Source organism: Salmo trutta, chromosome 18, assembly GCF_901001165.1.
Source record: "Salmo trutta chromosome 18, fSalTru1.1, whole genome shotgun sequence".
NCBI lineage: Eukaryota > Metazoa > Chordata > Actinopteri > Salmoniformes > Salmonidae > Salmo > Salmo trutta.
The window spans coordinates 17829688-17848348 of NC_042974.1; the positions used below are offsets into that span (position 1 = coordinate 17829688).

Genomic DNA, 18661 nt, shown 5'->3' on the forward strand with positions numbered 1-18661 from the left:
TATCTGAGAAAATACCTTACATCAATCAGGAGAGATGAAGCTGTCCTTCGGTTCTCTGGTGATCACTGCGGGCATCTTCGGTATTCTCAGTTTTGCGTTCCTGGCGGCAGCGATTGGGAGCGACTACTGGTACATTAAGGTGAACAGAACCAACGAGACCGATACAGAGATTTTGGATTCCCATTCCGGACTATGGATCATTTACAAAGGTGTGTGTATTCCTATGCGTGTGTATTTTGTCATTTGAAACCAATGCCTTGCTTAGATGGATGACTTTGTTGCATCAGGTAGGCTAGGTCTATTTCTTATCCGACATCTTTCCTGTAGCAAGACAGTTGTATTGTCACAATGAAAACGGAATAATGAATTATCCATCTTTCCAGGTCAAAAGGTGTATTCTTTCACATGTTTTATTTTTATTATATTCTTTCACATTAACTCCTCCAGCTACTCTGAACCTGAGATGCACATGTTGAGCGAGTTACCTGTCCATTATCACCTTAGTGTTTTATTTTACAATGGTTATGTACTAACAGCTATTGTTATTTTGGGACATTTTGAATAGATTATGTTATTGATGAAGCCTCTATCTGTGTGTCAAGTATGCTCCTATAGTTGGAATGTTGTGTCTGTTTCCCCAGACATGCACAGTGCTAGTGTGGTCTTGCTCCCTCTTAGCCTGGTCCGTCTACTGTTTGGAGGCATCTGTGGCTTGATCTGTGGCTTGATCAGTTCCCTGCCCCGGAGCCCCGCCCTCCTCACTGGCACCGTCTCCTATCTCTTCTTCTGCAGTGTGTGGCCTTCATCATCATCATCTCTCGGTCTTAGGGCCCAAACACCAAGTCTTAGTTCTGCCATGCCAACTCCATGTTACTCATTGTCATGTTTGGCATGACACGAAGTTGACATCATGGCACACAAGTAGATCTGAGATAAGGGGAAGGCTACCTAACACCTACAGGCCCAAGTCCAAAATTCACTCCTATGCAACATCCTACCATCCATATAGCCTTTTAAAGCAGCGTTAACCAACTCCAGTACCCCCAATAGCCCAACTCCAGTCCCCCACTACCCCCAGTAGCCCCCCTCCAGTACCCCACTCCAGTCCCTCACTACCCCAGGTAGCCCCACTCCAGTACCCCCAGTAGCCCCACTTCAGTAGCCCAACTCCAGTACCCCAATAGCCCAACTCCAGTCCCCCCTTGTAGGCCAACTCCAGTAACCCCGGTGAGAGAGAGAGATGAGGGTATAGAGAGAGAGAGAGTTGGAGAGATGATATTTTATTTAACCAGGTAGGCCAGTTGAGAACAAGTTCTCATTTACAACTGCGACCTGGCCAAGATAAAGCAAAGCAGTGTGACAAAAACAACAACAGAGCCACACATGGGATAAACAAATGTACAGTCAATAACACAATACAAAAATCTGTGTACAGTGTGTGCAAATGAAGTAAGGAGGTAAGGCAATAAATAGGCCATAGTGGCAAAGTAATTACAATTTGGCAATTAACACTAGTGATAGATGTGCAGATGAGGAAGTGCAAGTAGAAATACTGGTGTGCAAAAGAGCAGAAAAACAAACATAAATATGGGGATGAGGTAGGTAGTTGGATGGGCTATTTACAGATGGGCTGTGTACAGCTGCAGCAATCAGTAAGCTGCTCTGACAGCTGATGCTTAAAGTTAGTGAGAGAGATATAAGTCTCCAACTTCAGTGATTTTTGCAATTCGTTCCAGTCATTGGCAGCAAAGAACTGGAAGGAAAGGCGGCCAAAGGGGGTGTTGGCTTTGGGGATGACCAGTGAAATATGCCTGCTGGAGCGCGTGCTACAGGTGGGTGTTGCTATGATGACCAGTGAGCTGGGATAAGGCAGAGCTTTACCTAGCAAAGACTTACAGATGACCTGGAGCCAGTGGGTTTGGCAATGAATATACAGCGAGGACCAGCCAACGAGAGCATACAGGTCGCAGTGGTGGTATATGGGGCTTTGGTGACAAAATGGATGGCACTGTGATAGACTGCATCCAATTTGCTGAGTAGAGTGTTGGAGGCCATTTTGTAAATGACATCGCCGAAGTCAAGGACCTGTAGGATAATCAGTTTTACGAGGGTATGTTTGGCAGCATGAGTGAAGGAGGCTTTGTTGTGCAATAGGAAGCCGATTCTAGATTTCATTTTGGCGTGGAGATGCTTAATATGAGTCTGGAAGGAGAGTTTATAGTCTAGCCAGACACCTAGGTATATGTAGTTGTCCACATATTCTAAGTCAGAACCGTCCAGAGTAGTGATGCTAGTCGGGCAGGTGGGTGCGGGCAACGATCGGTTGAAGGGCATGCATTTACTTTTACTAGCATTTAAGAGAAGTTGGAGGCCACAGAAGGAGTGTTGAATGGCATTGAAGCTCGTTTGGAGGTTTGTTAACAGTGTCAAAAGAAGGGCCAGATGTATACAGAATGGTGTCGTCTGCGTGGAGGTGGATCAGAGAATCACCAGCAGCAAGAGCGACATCATTGATATATACAGAGAAAAGAGTTGGCCCGAGAATTGAACCTTGTGGCACCCCCATAGAGACTGTCAGAGGTCCGGACAACAGCCCCCCCCCCACTGAACTCTATCTGAGAATTAGTTAGTGAACCAGGCAAGGCAGTCATTAGAGAAACCAAGGCTGTTGGGTCTGCCGATAAGAATACGGTGATTGACAGAGTCGGAAGCCTTGGCCAGGTCGATGAAGACGGCTGCACAGTACTGTCTTTTATCGATGGCGGTCATGATATCGTTTAGGACCTTGAGCGTGGCTGAGGTGCACCCGTGACCAGCTCGGAAACCGGATTGCATAGCGGAGAAGGTACGGTGGGATTCGAAATGGTCGGTGATCTGTTTGTTAACTTGGCTTTTGAAGACTTTAGAAAGGCAGGGCAGGATGGATACAGGTCTGTAACAGTTTGGGTCTAGAGTGTCTCCCCCTTTGAAGAGGGGGATGACCGCGGCCGCTTTCCAATCTTTAGGAATCTCAGACGATACGAAAGAGTGGTTGAACAGACTTGTAATAGGGGTTGCAACAATGGCAGCAGATCATTTTAGAAAGAGAGGGTCCAGATTGTCTAGCCCAGCTGATTTGTAGGGGTCCAGATTTTGCAACTCTTTCAGAACATCAGCTGTCTGGATTTGGGTGAAGGAGAAGTGTGTGGGTAGGGGGGTCTTGGGCCAGTTGCTGAGGGTGTGCAGAGCTGTTGACCAGGGTTGGGGTAGCCAGATGGAAAGCATTGTCCAGCCGTAGAGAAATGCTTATTGAAATTCTCGATTATCGTGGATTTATCGGTGGTGACAGTGTTTCCTAGAGAGATGGAGAGATGAGGGTATGGAGAGAGAGACAGATGGATGGAGAGATGAGGGTATTGAGATAGAGATGAGGGTATGAAGAGAGATGAGGGAGATGGAAAGGTGAGGGTATGGAGAGAGATGAGAGATTATGGTATAGAGAGAGAGATGGAGAGATGAGGGTATGGAGAGAGAGATGGAGAGATGAGTGTATGGAGAGAGAGATGGAGAGAGATGAGGGTATGGAGAGAGAGATAGATGAATGATGACACAGTACATTGCTTATTATCTTTATGGAGAGACACTGGGAGCTGGAGTTGTAAAGACCTTCACTTTTACCACTAATTGGTCTTTTGACCAACCAGATCTGATCTTTGGCCAATCAGATCTGATCTTTTGCCAGTCATCGGGCAGAAGATCAGATTGGGCTGCCTGTGTAAACACAACCTGAGTTGAACATAAATTAATTGGACATCACTCTGGAAAATGTCCTATTCATTGTTGGTGGACTGTATTACAAGGATTCCTTATCTTTAAAAGAAATGTGACTTGAGGTAGAGCGTTGCGTACTGTTTTTATCCAATTAAGAGTGACCAATGCAGCGGCTCAAGCCCGTCTAATGCTCAGCTCCTGACCAATGTGCGTCGCCTTAGAATTAGTGGATCGGACATTCTAGATTCTACTAATTCTAACTCTATGGCGTCTCTCTCCCTACTGCTGCCCTTCTCGCCCTGTGACCCTGCCAGTCAGGCCTAGAATAACCCGGATAAAGAAAGCCTTGTGGTGCAAGAGAACAGAGTCAACGAAATCTTCATGCCTTTAGCCCTAATCAACAGCACATGACAAAGTGGGAAATGGGATCAAGGCTGGAATTTGATTTGACTTTCTATCTCTGTGAATTTGGTTTGTCTGTGTGCCATGTCTTTCTCAGCTGTGGTCTCAGCTGTGGTCACAGCTGTGGTTCTTTCTCAGCTGTGTTACACTATTGTGTGGTGCCTTCTCTCATCCTTCTCTCACTTCATTTTGCTCTTCTGTCTTCTCACACACTTTATATTGCTCTTGTCTTCTCTCTCTCCATTTTGCTTTTCTGTCTTCTCACACACTTTATTTTGCTCTTCTGTCTTCTCTCTTTATATCGCTCTTCTTTCTTCTCACTTTATATTGCTCTTCTGTCTTCTCTCGCTTGCTTTATATCGCTCTTCTGTCTTCTCTCTCGCTTGCTTTCTATCGCTCTTCTGTCTTCTCTCTCGCTCGCTTCATATCGCTCTTCTGTCTTCTCTCTCGCTCGCTTCATATCACTCTTCTGTCTTCTCTCTCGCTCGCTTTATAGTGCTCTTCTGTCTTCTCTCTCGCTCACTTTATATCACTCTTCTGTCTTCTCTCTCGTTTTATATTGCTCTTCTGTCTTCTCTCTTTATATCGCTCTTCTTTCTTCTCACTTTATATCGCTCTTCTGTCTTCTCTCTCGCTTTATATTGCTCTTCTGTCTTCTCTCTCGCTCACTTTATATCGCTCTTCTGTCTTCTCTCTCACTTGCTTTATATCGCTCTTCTGTCTTCTCTCGCTCGCTTTATATCACTTTTCTGTCTTCTCTCTCACTTTATATCGCCCTTTTGTCTTCTCTCTCGCTCGCTTTCTATCGCTCTTCTGTCTTCTCTCTCTCTCACTCGCTTCATATCGCTCTTCTGTCTTCTCTCTCGCTCGCTTTATATCGCTCTTCTTGCTTCTCTCTCGCTCGCTTCATATCGCTCTTCTGTCTTCTCTCTCTCGCTTTATATTGCTCTTCTGTCTTTTCTCTTGCTCACTTTATATCGCTCTTCTGTCTTCTCTCTTTATATTGATATTCTGTCTTCTCTCTTTATATCGCTCTTCTGTCTTCTCACTTTATATCGCTCTTCTGTCTTCTCTCTCGCTCGCTTCATACCTCTCTTCTGTCATCTCTCTCGCTCGCTTCATGTCTCTCTTCTGTCTTCTCTCTCGCTCGCTTCATATCGCTCTTCTGTCTTCTCTCTCTTGCTTTATATCGCTCTTCTGTTTTCTCTCTCGCTTGCTTCATATTGCTCTTCTGTCTTCTCTCTCTCACTTTATATCGCTCTTCTGTCTTCTCTCTCGCTCGCTTCATATCTCTCTTCTGTCTTCTCTCTCGCTCGCTTCATATCGCTCTTCTCACTTCTCTCGCTCGCTTCATACCGCTCTTCTGTCTTCTCTCTCGCTCGCTTCATACTGCTATTCTGTCTTTCGCACGCTCTCGCTATCACTCTTCTGTCTTCTCTCTCTCGCTTTATATCGCTCTTCTGTCTTCTCTCTCGCTCGCTTTATAGTGCTCTTCTGTCTTCTCTCTCGCTCGCTTCATATCTCTCTTCTGTCTTCTCTCGCTCGCTTTATAGTGCTCTTCTGTCTTCTCTCTCGCTCGCTTCATGTCTCCTGTCTTCTCTCTCGCTCGCTTTATATCGCTCTTCTTGCTTCTCTCTCGCTCGCTTTATATCGCTCTTCTCGTTTCTCTCTCGCTCGCTTTATATCGCTCTTCTCGCTTCTCTCTCGCTCGCTTCATATCTCTCCTCTGTCTTCTCTCTCGCTCGCTTTATAGTGCTCTTCTGTCTTCTCTCTCGCTCGCTTCATGTCTCCTGTCTTCTCTCTCGCTCGCTTTATATCGCTCTTCTTGCTTCTCTCTCGCTCGCTTTATATCGCTCTTCTCGTTTCTCTCTCGCTCGCTTTATATCGCTCTTCTCGCTTCTCTCTCGCTCGCTTCATATCTCTCTTCTGTCTTCTCTCTTGCTCACTTCATTTCTGTCTTCTCTCTCGCTCGCTTTATATCGCTCTTCTTGCTTCTCTCTCGCTCGCTTCACATTGCTCTTCTCGCTTCTCTTTTGCTCTTCTCGCTTCTCTTTTGCTCGCTTTATATCGCTTTTCTGTCTTCTCTCTCTCACTTTATATCGCTCTCTGTCTTCTCTCTCGCTCGCTTCATATCTCTCTTCTGTCTTCTCTCTCGCTCGCTTTATATCGCTCTTCTGTCTTCTCTCTCGCTCGCTTCATGTCTCTTTTCTGTCTTCTCTCTCGCTCGCTTTATATCGCTTTCTGTCTTCTCTCACTCGCTTCATATCTCTCTTCTGTCTTCTCTCTTGCTCGCTTCATTTCTGTCTTCTCTCTCGCTCGCTTCACATTGCTCTTCTTGCTTCTCTTTCGCTCTCTTTATATCGCTTTTCTGTCTTCTCTCTCTCGCTTTATATCGCTCTCTGTCTTCTCTCTCGCTCGCTTCATATCTCTCTTCTGTCTTCTCTCTCGCTCGCTTTATATCGCTCTTCTGTCTTCTCGCTCGCTCGCTTCATGTCTCTTTTCTGTCTTCTCTCTTGCTCGCTTTATATCGCTCTTCTCGCTTCTCTCTCGCTCGCTTCATATCGCTGTTCTCGCTTCTCTTTCGCTCACTTTATATCGCTTTTCTGTCTTCTCTCTCTTGCTTTATATCGCTTTCTGTCTTCTCTCACTCACTTCATTTCTCTCTTCTGTCTTCTCTCTCGCTCGCTTTATATTGCTCTTCTGTCTTTTGGCTGCTCTCGCTATCACTCTTTTGTCTTCTCTCTCTCTTTTTATATCGCTCTTCTGTCTTCTCTCTTGCTCGCTTCATACCACTCTTCTGTCTCCTCTCTCGCTCGCTTTATATCGCTCTTCTCTCTTTCGCACGCTCTCACTATCGCTCTTCTGTCTTCTCTCTTCATATTGCTCTTCTCTCTTTATATCGCTCTTCTGTTTTAGGGACTGAGTGGCGCATTGGTCTAAGGCACTGCATCGCAGTGCTAGGGACGTCACTACAGACCCGTGTTCAATCCCGGGTGGTATCACAACCAGCCGTTATCGGGAGTCTCATTGGGCTGTGCACAATTGGACCAGCGTCGTCTGGGTTAGGGGAGAGTTTGACAGGGGTAGGCCGTCATTGTAAATAAGAATTTGTTCTTAATGCAACCACTGTGTCATATTTCAAAATAGCTTTACGGCGAAAGCACATTGTTCAATATTCTGAGTACAGAGCTCACTCATCAAAGCAAGCTATACAGTTACCCGCCAAGTTCTGGAGTCAACAAAACTCAGAAATAGTATTATAAATCTTCTCTTACCTTTGCTGATCTTCGTCGGAATGCACTCCCAGGGCTCCCACTTCCACAAGAAATGTTTGTTTTGTTCGATAAACTTTTGTTTGCGCGTTCAGATCACTATCCAAAGGCAAAATGTGCGAGCACAAAACCAGAGACGAAAAGTCAAAATGTTCCATTACCGTTCGTAGAAACATGTCAAATTATGTTTACAATCAATCCTTAGGGTCTTTTTAACATAAATCTTCAATAATATTCCACCCGGACAATAGCGTATTCATTACAGAGGAAAAAGAAGGAACGGCGCGCCTGCGTGCCTGCGCAGTAAACAACTCACTGGTCCCAGGCTTAAGACAGCTCTTATTCTCTCCCCAGTAACAGTAGAAGCATGAAACAAGGTTCTAAAGACTGTTGACATCTAGTGGAAGCCTTAGGAAGTGCAAAATGACCTCACAGACACTGTAGTTTGGCTAGGCAATCAATTGAAAAACTACAAACCACTTCCTGGTTGGATTTCTTCTCAGGTTTTGGCCTGCCATATGAGTTCTGTTATACTCACAGACATCATTCAAACAGTTTTAGAAACTTCAGAGTGTTTTCTATCCAAATCTACTAATAATATGCATATCCTACCTTCTGGGCCCGAGTAGCAGGCAGTTTAATTTGGGCATGTTATTCATCTGAATTTCTGAATACTGCCCCCTGTCACCAAGAAGTTAACTGACTTGCCTAGTTCAATAAAAATAACAAATTCTGTCTTCTTGCTCTCTTTATAGCGCTCTTCTGTCTTCTCCCTGTCATTCTCATCTTTGATTTGATCTTCAATTCCTCAGTCAAGCATGTTTTCTTGTCAATTTACTGGAAAACTTGCTCTTTGTGTATGTGTGAGGGTGTTGTATCATCTGCCAAATGCTCAATTTAACAAATTCCTTGGGCTTAATAAAAACCAGAAGTAAACCCAACCCTTAGTGTGAGCTTAGAGTTTAAGTCCCCAAAGCACAAACATCCCTGGGTTGATCCTCTTTTCAGTTCACTGCAGCTAGCGACTGGAACGAGCTGCAACAAACACTCAAACTGGACAGTTTTATCTCAATCTCTTCATTCAAAGACTCGATCATGGACACTCTTACTGACAGTTGGGGCTGCTCTGTGTGATGTGTTGTTGTCTCTACCTTCTTGCCCTTTGTGCTGTTGTCTGTGCCCAATAATGTTTGTACCATGTTTTGTGTTGCTACCATGCTGTGTTGTCATGTGTTGCTGCCTTGCTATGTTGTTGTCTTAGGTCTCTCTTTATGTAGTGTTGCGTTGTCTCTCTTGTTGCGATGTGTGTTTTGTCCTATATTTATATTTATTTTTCATTTTTAATCCCAGCCCCTGTCCCCTCAGGAGGCCTTTTGGTAGGCCGTCATTGTAAATAAGAGTTTGTTCTTGATTTGATTTATTGGTTAAATAAATAAATACAATTAAATTAGGGCTAAGAGGGCGAGTGCCACATGACACAAAGGTCTTTTCAATCCCCTCAGGAAGAGTCAGAGAGGGGCTCAGGGCCAGACTGAGCCAAAGTACTTCTACAGCAGTGTGGTAAAAATAGAGTTATTTTATATTGCGCTTTTATACAGAATCTCAATCGCTTTAAAAAACAAACAAAAACAAATTCAGGGAGTTGGAATTTGATGAGATGGTCTTCCACAGCTAGATGATGATGTAGTTCAGGACAGGAGGAGTTTGAGTGGAGGTGACGTTGATGGTCCAGCCAGGTAGGGAGAAACATCAGTCAGACAGGCCTGCCCGGAGCTCTTTGTCAGGCTGTCTCTGAAGTGCACAGCTAGGTAGACTGGAACATCCACCACTAAAAGTGTAGCACCCACCTGGGTGATGCTTCGGTAGGTATAAACGCCTGAGTGACCACCTCACCAGTAATCAAGAACTCCTACGAGATGAGTCTCTGTCATTCGGTTTCAATGTCAACAGGGAATATCCAGAACTTGTTTATTTGAATGTCCTGTTCATTTCTGCTAACGAACATCGTTGTCTCTAACATCTCAGCCCAAAATTATCTCCACCAATCATTGTACAGGCTGATAAGCAGTTGATTATATTCCCTGTGGTGCTGTCTGGGTATTTCTCCTCTTTGCTAGTAATTCTGATCACTTTAATATTTCAGTCCTGTGTGAATAAACCATCTGTGTAATTACACGCACACACCCCTTCCACTCTTTCCTGTCTCTCTGCTCATGACACCCTTGGGTGATATAGGGATAAAGAAAAACTACCCTCACCTAGCCCCCCTGCCAGCAATCTGAGGTGATATGGGTTGCTGGGTGCAGGGAGCTGGATACAAAAATGTTGTAGTTTATTGACTTTGCCGAGTCCTCAGCTGGAACCAAAGCCCAGTTTCTCCATGGCAACATAATGGGACTCTGAGAGCTCTTAAACTTTGATGTCATCTGATGGTGCCTGCGTCAGTCTACGTCTTGTTTCTCCCATTCTCTCATTCTGATATGTGGGTTTTATAGTTTTGCTGTTGTGTTCATGTCTAGTCTGCCTAGAGTCCATTAAAGATTAAACAAAATACAACATCAAAAGGCTCCTCTTTCCCTGGCTGTCCTTTTTGAGCCTAAGCTCTTATGTGTAAGATGTTAAGTGGCTGTGGTATCTTTATCCTTCATTGAGGGGATCCTGTAAAGTGCTCTCCAAGCCAGGTGTACTGCATAAGAGCGTGTACATACTTTGTGCTTATGTGAACCAGAATGTTTCATCTCCCTCTCCAACTCCTTGTGTGCACATTTGGTATATTAGCAATGCCTTACTCTTAGTGTGTGTCAGACTCAGTGTTTAATAGTCATATGTACAGGGTTGCAGTTGTGATTGCAGGGTACAGTGAAACCTTAGGCTTCGAGCTCCAACATGCAGGACTAGTGAAATCATTTTTTTTAAACTATAGAAATGGGACTATATACATAACTATTGCAGTAATTAATAAATTACTGTCCTTTGGGGGTGTAGGCAGAGTAAAGACTGTTGACCATGCCTCAGGACTACCTGGCCTGATGACCCCTCGCGGTCCCCAGTCCACCTGGTCGTGCTGCTGACCCAGTTTCTGCTGTTCTGCCTGCAGCCATGGAATCTTGACCTGTTCACTGGACCCTCCCCCGCGCATGCTGTCTCGACCTCTGAATGCTCGGCTATGAAAAGCCAACTGACATTAACTCCCGAGGTGCTGATCTCAAATCAAAATCGCTGTCTCGACCTCTGAATGCTCGGCTATGAAAAGCCAACTGACATTAACTCCCGAGGTGCTGATCTCAAATCAAAATCACCCTCTACAACCACTGTGATTATTAGTTGACCCTGCTGGTCTTCTATGGACATCCTGAAGAACAATCTGGCCTTAAGAGCCATGTACTCTTATAATCTCTACCTGACACAGCCAGAAGAGGACTGGCCACCCCTTAGAGCCTGGTTCTTCTCTAGGTTTCTTCCTAGGTTCCTACCTTTCCAGGGAGTTGTTCCTAGCCACATTATTCCTAGCCACATCTGCATTGCTTGCTGTTTGGGGTTTTAGGCTCAGTGTCTGTATAAGCACTTTGTGACAACTGCTGTTGTAAAAGGGCTCTAAATAAATTGTATTGATTGATTGAGGGGGTGGGGTAATGACCATAGGGGGAGCAGCATGACCATTGAGGGGGGTGTGGGGGCAAAGTCCAATAAAACAAAAATCTTAATAAAAAAGTAATATACATATTAAGAACTGCAACAGTGATGGATGTTGTTGGAGTGGTGGGCAGCAAGAGAGAGAATGTCCATAGGGGGAGCAGCAGGTAAAGTGGTGACCGTTGAGGGTGCGGGGGAAATATCCACAGGGGGAGCAGCAGGTAAGGTAGTGACCGTTGAGGGTGCGGGGGGAATGTCCATAGGGGGAGCAGCAGGTAAAGTAGTGACCGTTGAGGGTGCGGGGGGGAATGTCCATAGGGGGAGCAGCAAGTAAAGTAGTGACCGTTGAGGGTGCGGGGGGGAATGTCCATAGGGGGAGCAGCAGGTAAAGTAGTGACCGTTGAGGGTGCGGGGGGGAATGTTCATAGGGGGAGCAGCAGGTAAAGTAGTGACCGTTGAGGGTGCGGGGGGGAATGTTCATAGGGGGAGCAGCATGTAAAGTAGTGACCGTTGAGGGTCCGGGGGGAATGTTCATAGGGGGAGTAGCAGGTAAAGTGGTGACCGTTGAGGGTGCGGGGGGAATGTTCATAGGGGGAGCGGCAGGTAAAGTAGTGACCGTTGAGGGTGCGGGGGGAATGTCCACAGGGGGAGCAGCAGGTAAAGTGGTGACCGTTGAGGGTGCGGGGGGAATGTTCATAGGGGGAGCAGCAGGTAACGTGGTGACCGTTGAGGGTGCGGGGGGAATGTTCATAGGGGGAGCAGCAGGTAAAGTAGTGACCGTTGAGGGTGCGGGGTGGAATGTCCATAGGGGGAGCAGCAGGTAAAGTAGTGACCGTTGAGGGTGCGGGGGGAATGTCCACAGGGGGAGCAGCAGGTAAAGTAGTGACCGTTGAGGGTGCGGGGGGAATGTTCATAGGGGGAGCAGCAGGTAAGGTAGTGACCGTTGAGGGTGCGGGGGGAATGTCCACAGGGGGAGCAGCAGGTAAAGTAGTGACCGTTGAGGGTGCGGGGGGAATGTTCATAGGGGGAGCAGCAGGTAAGGTAGTGACCGTTGAGGGTGCGAGGGGGAATGTTCATAGGGGGAGCAGCAGGTAAGGTAGTGACCGTTGAGGGTGCGGGGGAGGGAGGAGCAGATAGCTGACTAGTGGTGGCTATTTAGCAGCCTGATGGTCTGGGGTAGAAGATATTGGCCAGTCTCAGTTTTTGCTATGATGCTCCTGTACTGGTTATAACATATACAGAAATGGCAATGGTGGAGGTGTTGCTGTTTATATTCAGAACCACATTCCTGTAAAGCTTAGAGAGGATCTCATGTTAAGTACTGTTGAAGTAATATGGCTACAGGTTAATCTGCCTTACCTAAAGTTCATTCTTGTGGGAAGCTGCTATTGACCACCAAGTGCTAACAGTCAGTATCTGGATAATATGTGTGAAATGCTTGAAAATGTATGCGATATCAACAGAGGTATATTTTGTGGGTGATTTCAATATTGACTGGCTTTCATCAAGCTGCCCACTCAAGGAAATATCTAAAGGCTGGCCCTAATATAGTGTGTAGGAGGTCATACAAGAAGTGTTGTGGTGATTCTTGTGTTGTTGATTTAAATATTTGTTGCTCTGTGTGTGGTGTGTAATGAGGAGCAGCCAGATGCTGCACTTGACACATTTATGAAATTGCTTATCCCAGTTACTAATAAGCACACACCCATTAATGCAATGACTGTAAAAACTGTTACATTCACATGGATTAGTGAGGAATTGAAAATTGTATGGTTGAGAGGGATGAGGCAAAAGGTATGGCAAATAAGTCTGGCCTCACAACCGATTGGCAAACGTATTGCAAATTGAGAAATCATAAGAATTAAAATAAGAAACTATACTATGAAACGAAGATAGTTGACATAAAGAATGATAGTAATCAGAGGGCTGATATAAATACTATGCATGCCAGTCTCTCTTGGCTAAGAGTTGAGGAGAGACTGACTGCATCACTTCTTCTTTTTATAAGAAACATTAATGTGTTGATAATCCCAAATTGTTTGCATAGTCAATTCACAAACAGCTCTGACACACACACAAATCCCACCAGACATGACACCAGGGGTCTTTTCACAGTCCCCAAATCCAGAACAAATTCAAGAAAATGCACAGTATTATATAGAGCCCTAATTGCATGGAACTTCCTTCCATCTCATATTGCTCAAATAAACAGCAAACCTGGTTTCAAAAAACAGATGAAGGAACACCTCGCAGCACAACGCCTCTCCCCTATTTGACCTAGATAGTTTGTGTGTATGTATTGATATGTAGGCTACGTGTATCTTTAAAAACATGTATGTAGTTCTGTCTTTGAGCTGTTCTTGTCTGTTGATGTTCTGTATTATGTCATTCTGTATTATGTTTGATGTTTTGTGTGGACCCCAGGAAGAGTAACTGCTGCTTTTGCAACAGCTAATGGGGATCTTAATAAAATACAAATACCAAAATACCAATAGTAAAAAGCTTTGGAGCACCTTAAATGTAAAATGGTAAAAAGACAAACTCAGCTCCATCATTCATTGAATCAAATGGCTCATTCATCACAAAACCCACTGATATTGACAATTACTTGAATTATGTTTTCATTGGCAAGATTAGCTAATTTAGGCATGACGTGCCAGCAACAAATGCTGACACTACACATCCAAATATAACTGATCAAATTATGAATGACAAGCATTGTGGAAGAGGTGAAGCAAGTATTGTTGTCTATCAACAATGACAGGCCACCGGGGTCTGACAACTTGGATGGAAAATTACTGAGGATAATAGTGGACAATATAGCCACTCCTATTTGCCATGTCTTCAATCTAAGCCTAATAGAAAGTGTGTGTGTGCCCTCAGGTCTGGAGGGAAGCAAAAGTAATGCCGATACCCAAGAATATTAAAGCCCCCTTTACTGGCTCAAATAGCAGACCAATCAGTCTGTTACCAACCCCTAGTAAACCTTTGTGGAAAAAATGGTGTTTGACCAGATAAAATCCTAACAGACTTTCATTAGGCTTATAGGGAAGGACTATCAACAAGCACTTCACTTACACAAATGACTGATGATTGGCTTAGAAAAATGTATGATAAAAAGATTGTGGGAGCTGTTTTGTTAGACTTCAGTGCTGCTTTTGACAATATCGATCAAAGTCCTGCTGATGGAAAAACAAATGTGTTATGGCTTTACACCCCCAGCTATATTGTGGGTAAAGAGTTACCTGTCTAACAGAACACAGAGGGTGATCTTTAATGGAAGCCTCTCCAACATAATCCAGGTAGAATCAGGAATTCCCCAGGGCAGCTGTCCAGGCCCCTTTTTTCAATCTTTACTAATGATATGCCGCTGGCTTTACGTAATAACTCAACACTATACACATGTTACTACAGCGAGTGCAATCACTGCAACACTTAACAAAGAGCTTGCTGACATGTTGTCAGCAGCATACCACCCTGCATCCCACTGCTGGCTTGCTTCTGAAGCAAAGCAGGGTTGGTCCTGGTCAGTCCCTGGATGGGAGACCAGATGCTGCTGGAAGCGGTGTTGGAGGGCCAGTAGGCGACACCCTTTCCTCTGGTCTAAAAAAAAATATCCCAATTCCCCAGGGCAGTGATTGGGGACATTGCCCTGTGTAGGGTGCTGTCTTTCGGCTGGGACGTTAAACGGGTTAAACGACTCTTTGTGGTTACTAAAGATCCCATGGCACTTATTGTAACAGTAGGGGTGTTAACCCTGGTGTCCCTGGCTAAATTCCCAATCTGGCCTTCATACCATCATGGCCACCTAATCATCCCCAGTTTACAATTGGCTCATTCCTCCTCTCCCCTGTAACTATTCCCCAGGTTGTTGCTGTAAATGAGAATGTGTTCTCAGTCAACTTACTCCCAGCTGGTGTTGTTGACAAGCTTCAAAGTGAGCATCAACTACTCCCAGCTGGTGTTGCTGACACGCCTCAAAGTGAGCCCCAGCTACATCAATTACTCCCAGCTGGTGTGTGTGTTTATTTATGGTGTGTGTGTTTCCTCAGGTGTCCTGACCCTCTCTGGTGTCAGCCTGTACATCAGCTACTCCCAGCAGGCGCTGGCAGAGGCCGAGAGTCTGGTGGGGGCTGAGCGTCTGGCCCAGGTGGTCAGCACCTCATTCGAGCTGGGCCTGGCCTGGCTTTCCTTCTGCCTGGAGGTCCTCACTGGCCTGCTGCTGGCTGCCCACCCCGCCACCCTCCAGAGCGGCTCACCGGGCCACGGCTGGCCCTCTATGTCCTAACCCAAGAGCCAGGCCCTACAGAAGTGTCACAAGATCTGTACCTTCAATTTTCTAATTATTTTTATGCGCTCGTGTCTGGCACCACAAATTAATTTCCCTCTGGAGAAATAAAGTTCTTTATTACATGTTTTTTCATCCTAAATGCAATATGTGGTTTATAGTCTGTGGGTAAAACAGCTGTCATTTAATGCCATCTTGTGGTCTGATAAGTCACTACATTTCAATTGACAAAGGCCCTCAAATACGAAATTGCTGATTGTGGTCCTATAATGTGGGATGAGAAATGAAACACCAGAATTACAGGCCTCAACCACGTCACTCTGAATGGCTGTTAGCTGTCACGGGGTTGCCTTTTAGAACATTGGCAAGTGAAGGGCTATATGAATAGATGTCCTCAAAGCAAAAGCCATAGTAGAAATGCCCAGAGCAGACTGAAGGTGCATCTCAATAGTCTGAAGAGGCTCTCTGTCCTTCATCTGCACTGATCTGCACATTGAAAGTAGTTGAGAGCAATGAAGTGGACATATCAGTGGACGTTAGTGTTCACCTGATGATTGAAGAGGCAAGAATTAAAGACCCTTTATTTTATTTTGTCACGGTCAGTTGTTACTGTGGAAACCACAACATCCACCCGCATAAGAGAAAATAAAAAGACAAGGGCCTGGATTCAATCCAATCAGCAGTCACTACCGTTCAAAAGTTTGGGGTCACTTAGAAATGTCCTTGTTTTTGAAAGAAAAGCTCATTTTTTTGTCCAGTAAAATAACATCAAATTGATCAGAAATACAGTGTAGACATTGTTAATGTTTTAAATGACTATTGTAGCTGGAAATGGCAATTTCTTTTATGGTATATCTACATAGGCGTACAGAGGCCCATTATCAGCAACCATCACTCCTGTGTTCCAATGGCACGTTGTGTTAGCTAATCCAAGTTTATCATTTTAAAAGGCTAATTGCTCATTAGAAACTATTTTGCAATTATGTTAGCACAGATGAAAAGTGTTGTGCTAATTAAAGAAGCAATAAAACAGGCCTTTAGACAAGTTGAGTATCTGAAGCATCAGCATTTGTGGGTTCGATTACAGGCTCAAAATGGCCAGAAACAAACAACTTTCTTCTGAAAAGTATCAGTCTATTCTTGTTGTCCACATTAAGTATACTTATCTATTGTTTACCTAATACTTATTTTTTACTTAAAAATTACACTGTTGGTAATTGCCAAGAAACTGAAGATCTTGTACAACGCTGTGTATTACTCCCTTCACTGAACAGCGCAAACTGTCTAAACAGAATAGAAAGAAGAGTGAGAGGCCCCGGCGCACAACTGAGCAAGAGGACAAGTGCATTAGAGTGTCTAGTTTGAGAAACAGACGCCTCACAAGTCTTCAACTGGCAGCTTCATAAATAGTACCCACAAAACACCAGTCTCAACATCAACAGTAAAGAAGCGACTCCGGGATGCTGGCCTTCTAGGCAGAGTTGCAAAGAAAAAGCCATATCCCAGACTGGCCAATAAAAATAAAAGATTAAGATGGGCAAAAGAACACAGACACTGGACAGAGGAAGATTGGAAAAAAGTGTTATGGACAGATGAATCTAAGTTTGAGGAGTTCGGAACACAAAGAAGAACATTTGTGAGACGCAGAAAAAATGAAATTATGCTGGAGGAATGCTTGACACCATCTGTCAAACATGGTGGAGGAAATGTGATGGTCTGGGGGTACTTTGGTGGTGGTAAAGTGGGAGATTTGTACAGGGTAAAAGGGATCTTGAAGAAGGAAGGCTATCACTCCATTTTGCAACGCCATGCCATACCCTGTGGACGGCACTTAAGTGGAGCCAATTTCTTCCTACAACAGGCCAATGACCAAAAGCACAGCTCCAAACTATGCAATAACTATTTATGGAAGAAGCAGTCAGCTGGTATTCTGTCTATAATGGAGTGGCCAGCACAGTCACCGGATCTCAACCCTATTGAGCTGTTTGTGGGAGCAGCTTGACCGTACGGTACGTGAGAAGTGCCCATCAAGCCATCCAATTTGTGGGAGGTGCTTCGGGAAGCATGGGGTGAAATCTCTTCAGATTACCTCAACAAATTGACAACTACAATGCCAAAGGTCTGCAAGGCTGTAATTGCTGCAAATTGAGAATTCCTTGACGAAGGCAAAGGACACAATTGTTATTTCAATTAAAAATCATTATTTATAACCTTGTCAACATCTTGACTATATTTCCTATTCATTTTGCAACAAATTTCATGTATGTTTTCATGGAAAACAAGGACAATTCTAAGTGACCCCAAACTTTTGAATGGTAGTGTATATCTGCGTTATAGCACACTTGACATTTAAAAGGTCATTTCTCATTGAGCAGACATGCCACGTTTACCATGAACGTGGTCTCCGTGGACTCTGAAATAAAATTGCTTTTAAAAAGGTGCATAGCTGACAAACAGCAATCGGATTGAAACTTGGGCAAGGACACAGCAGCCTATACACAAGCTTTAAGTGTTCCACAGGGATGACAATAGCAGTGGTTGTGGTGTGTGGGGGAGGGAGGGAGGGAGGGAGGGAGGGAGGGAGGGAGGGAGGGAAGGAAGGTCAGAGCAGCAAGGCTTTATAATGACTGCTGATTGACCTTTATCAACAATGGGCCAGTGGTTGAGAGAGTTGACCTTGTCAGCAGCCCAACTGTGTCCTTGCCTGCCAGTAGCTGGCTGTGAGCTGTGATTTGCTGCTCAACATGCTGTGTGGTCCCAAAATAAAATAAAAAACACACAACAAATGCATTTTCGTTCTGGTATCCATGGTAACGTGTTATTGTGCTTGTTCTGTGAACTTGTCCAGGGTCTTTTGCCACCAGTTTGGTAAATAATATCCAAAACAACAGAGCATAGCCTACTTTTTACTTTGTAATAAAACGCAACATATTGGCACTAATTTGTGCATTTCTCCTTTGCCAAGATAATCCATCTACCTGACAGGTGCGGCATATCAATGAACTGATTAAACAGCATGATCATTACACAGGTGCGCGTTGTGCTGGGGACAATAAAAGACCACTCTATAAGTGTGCAGTTTTGTAACACAACACCACACAATGCCATAGATGTCTCATGTTTTGAGGGAGCATAACACCTGATGAAACTGTGGGTTTGCACAACCAAAGAATTTTTGCACCAACTGTCAGAAACCGTCTCAGGGAAGCTGCAGTTCGGGAATCATGACCAATGTTCCCTCTAAACTGCAGGCGTGCGCGGCCGCGCACCTCCTCCAGGACTGCGGTGCAGAAGAAATGCCATGCAAGAGATTGAA

General features: G+C 44.7%; 1 protein-coding gene across 1 annotated transcript; it reads left to right on the forward strand.

Annotated features, from left to right (window-relative positions):
* Positions 1-34: 34 nt before the first annotated feature.
* LOC115153648 (transmembrane protein 114-like) lies at positions 35-15487 on the forward strand. Its single transcript, XM_029699280.1, has 2 exons — positions 35-209; positions 15110-15487. Exons 1-2 carry the CDS (start codon positions 35-37, stop codon positions 15343-15345), a joined length of 411 nt encoding a protein of 136 aa, XP_029555140.1. The 3' UTR covers positions 15346-15487.
* Positions 15488-18661: the final 3174 nt, after the last annotated feature.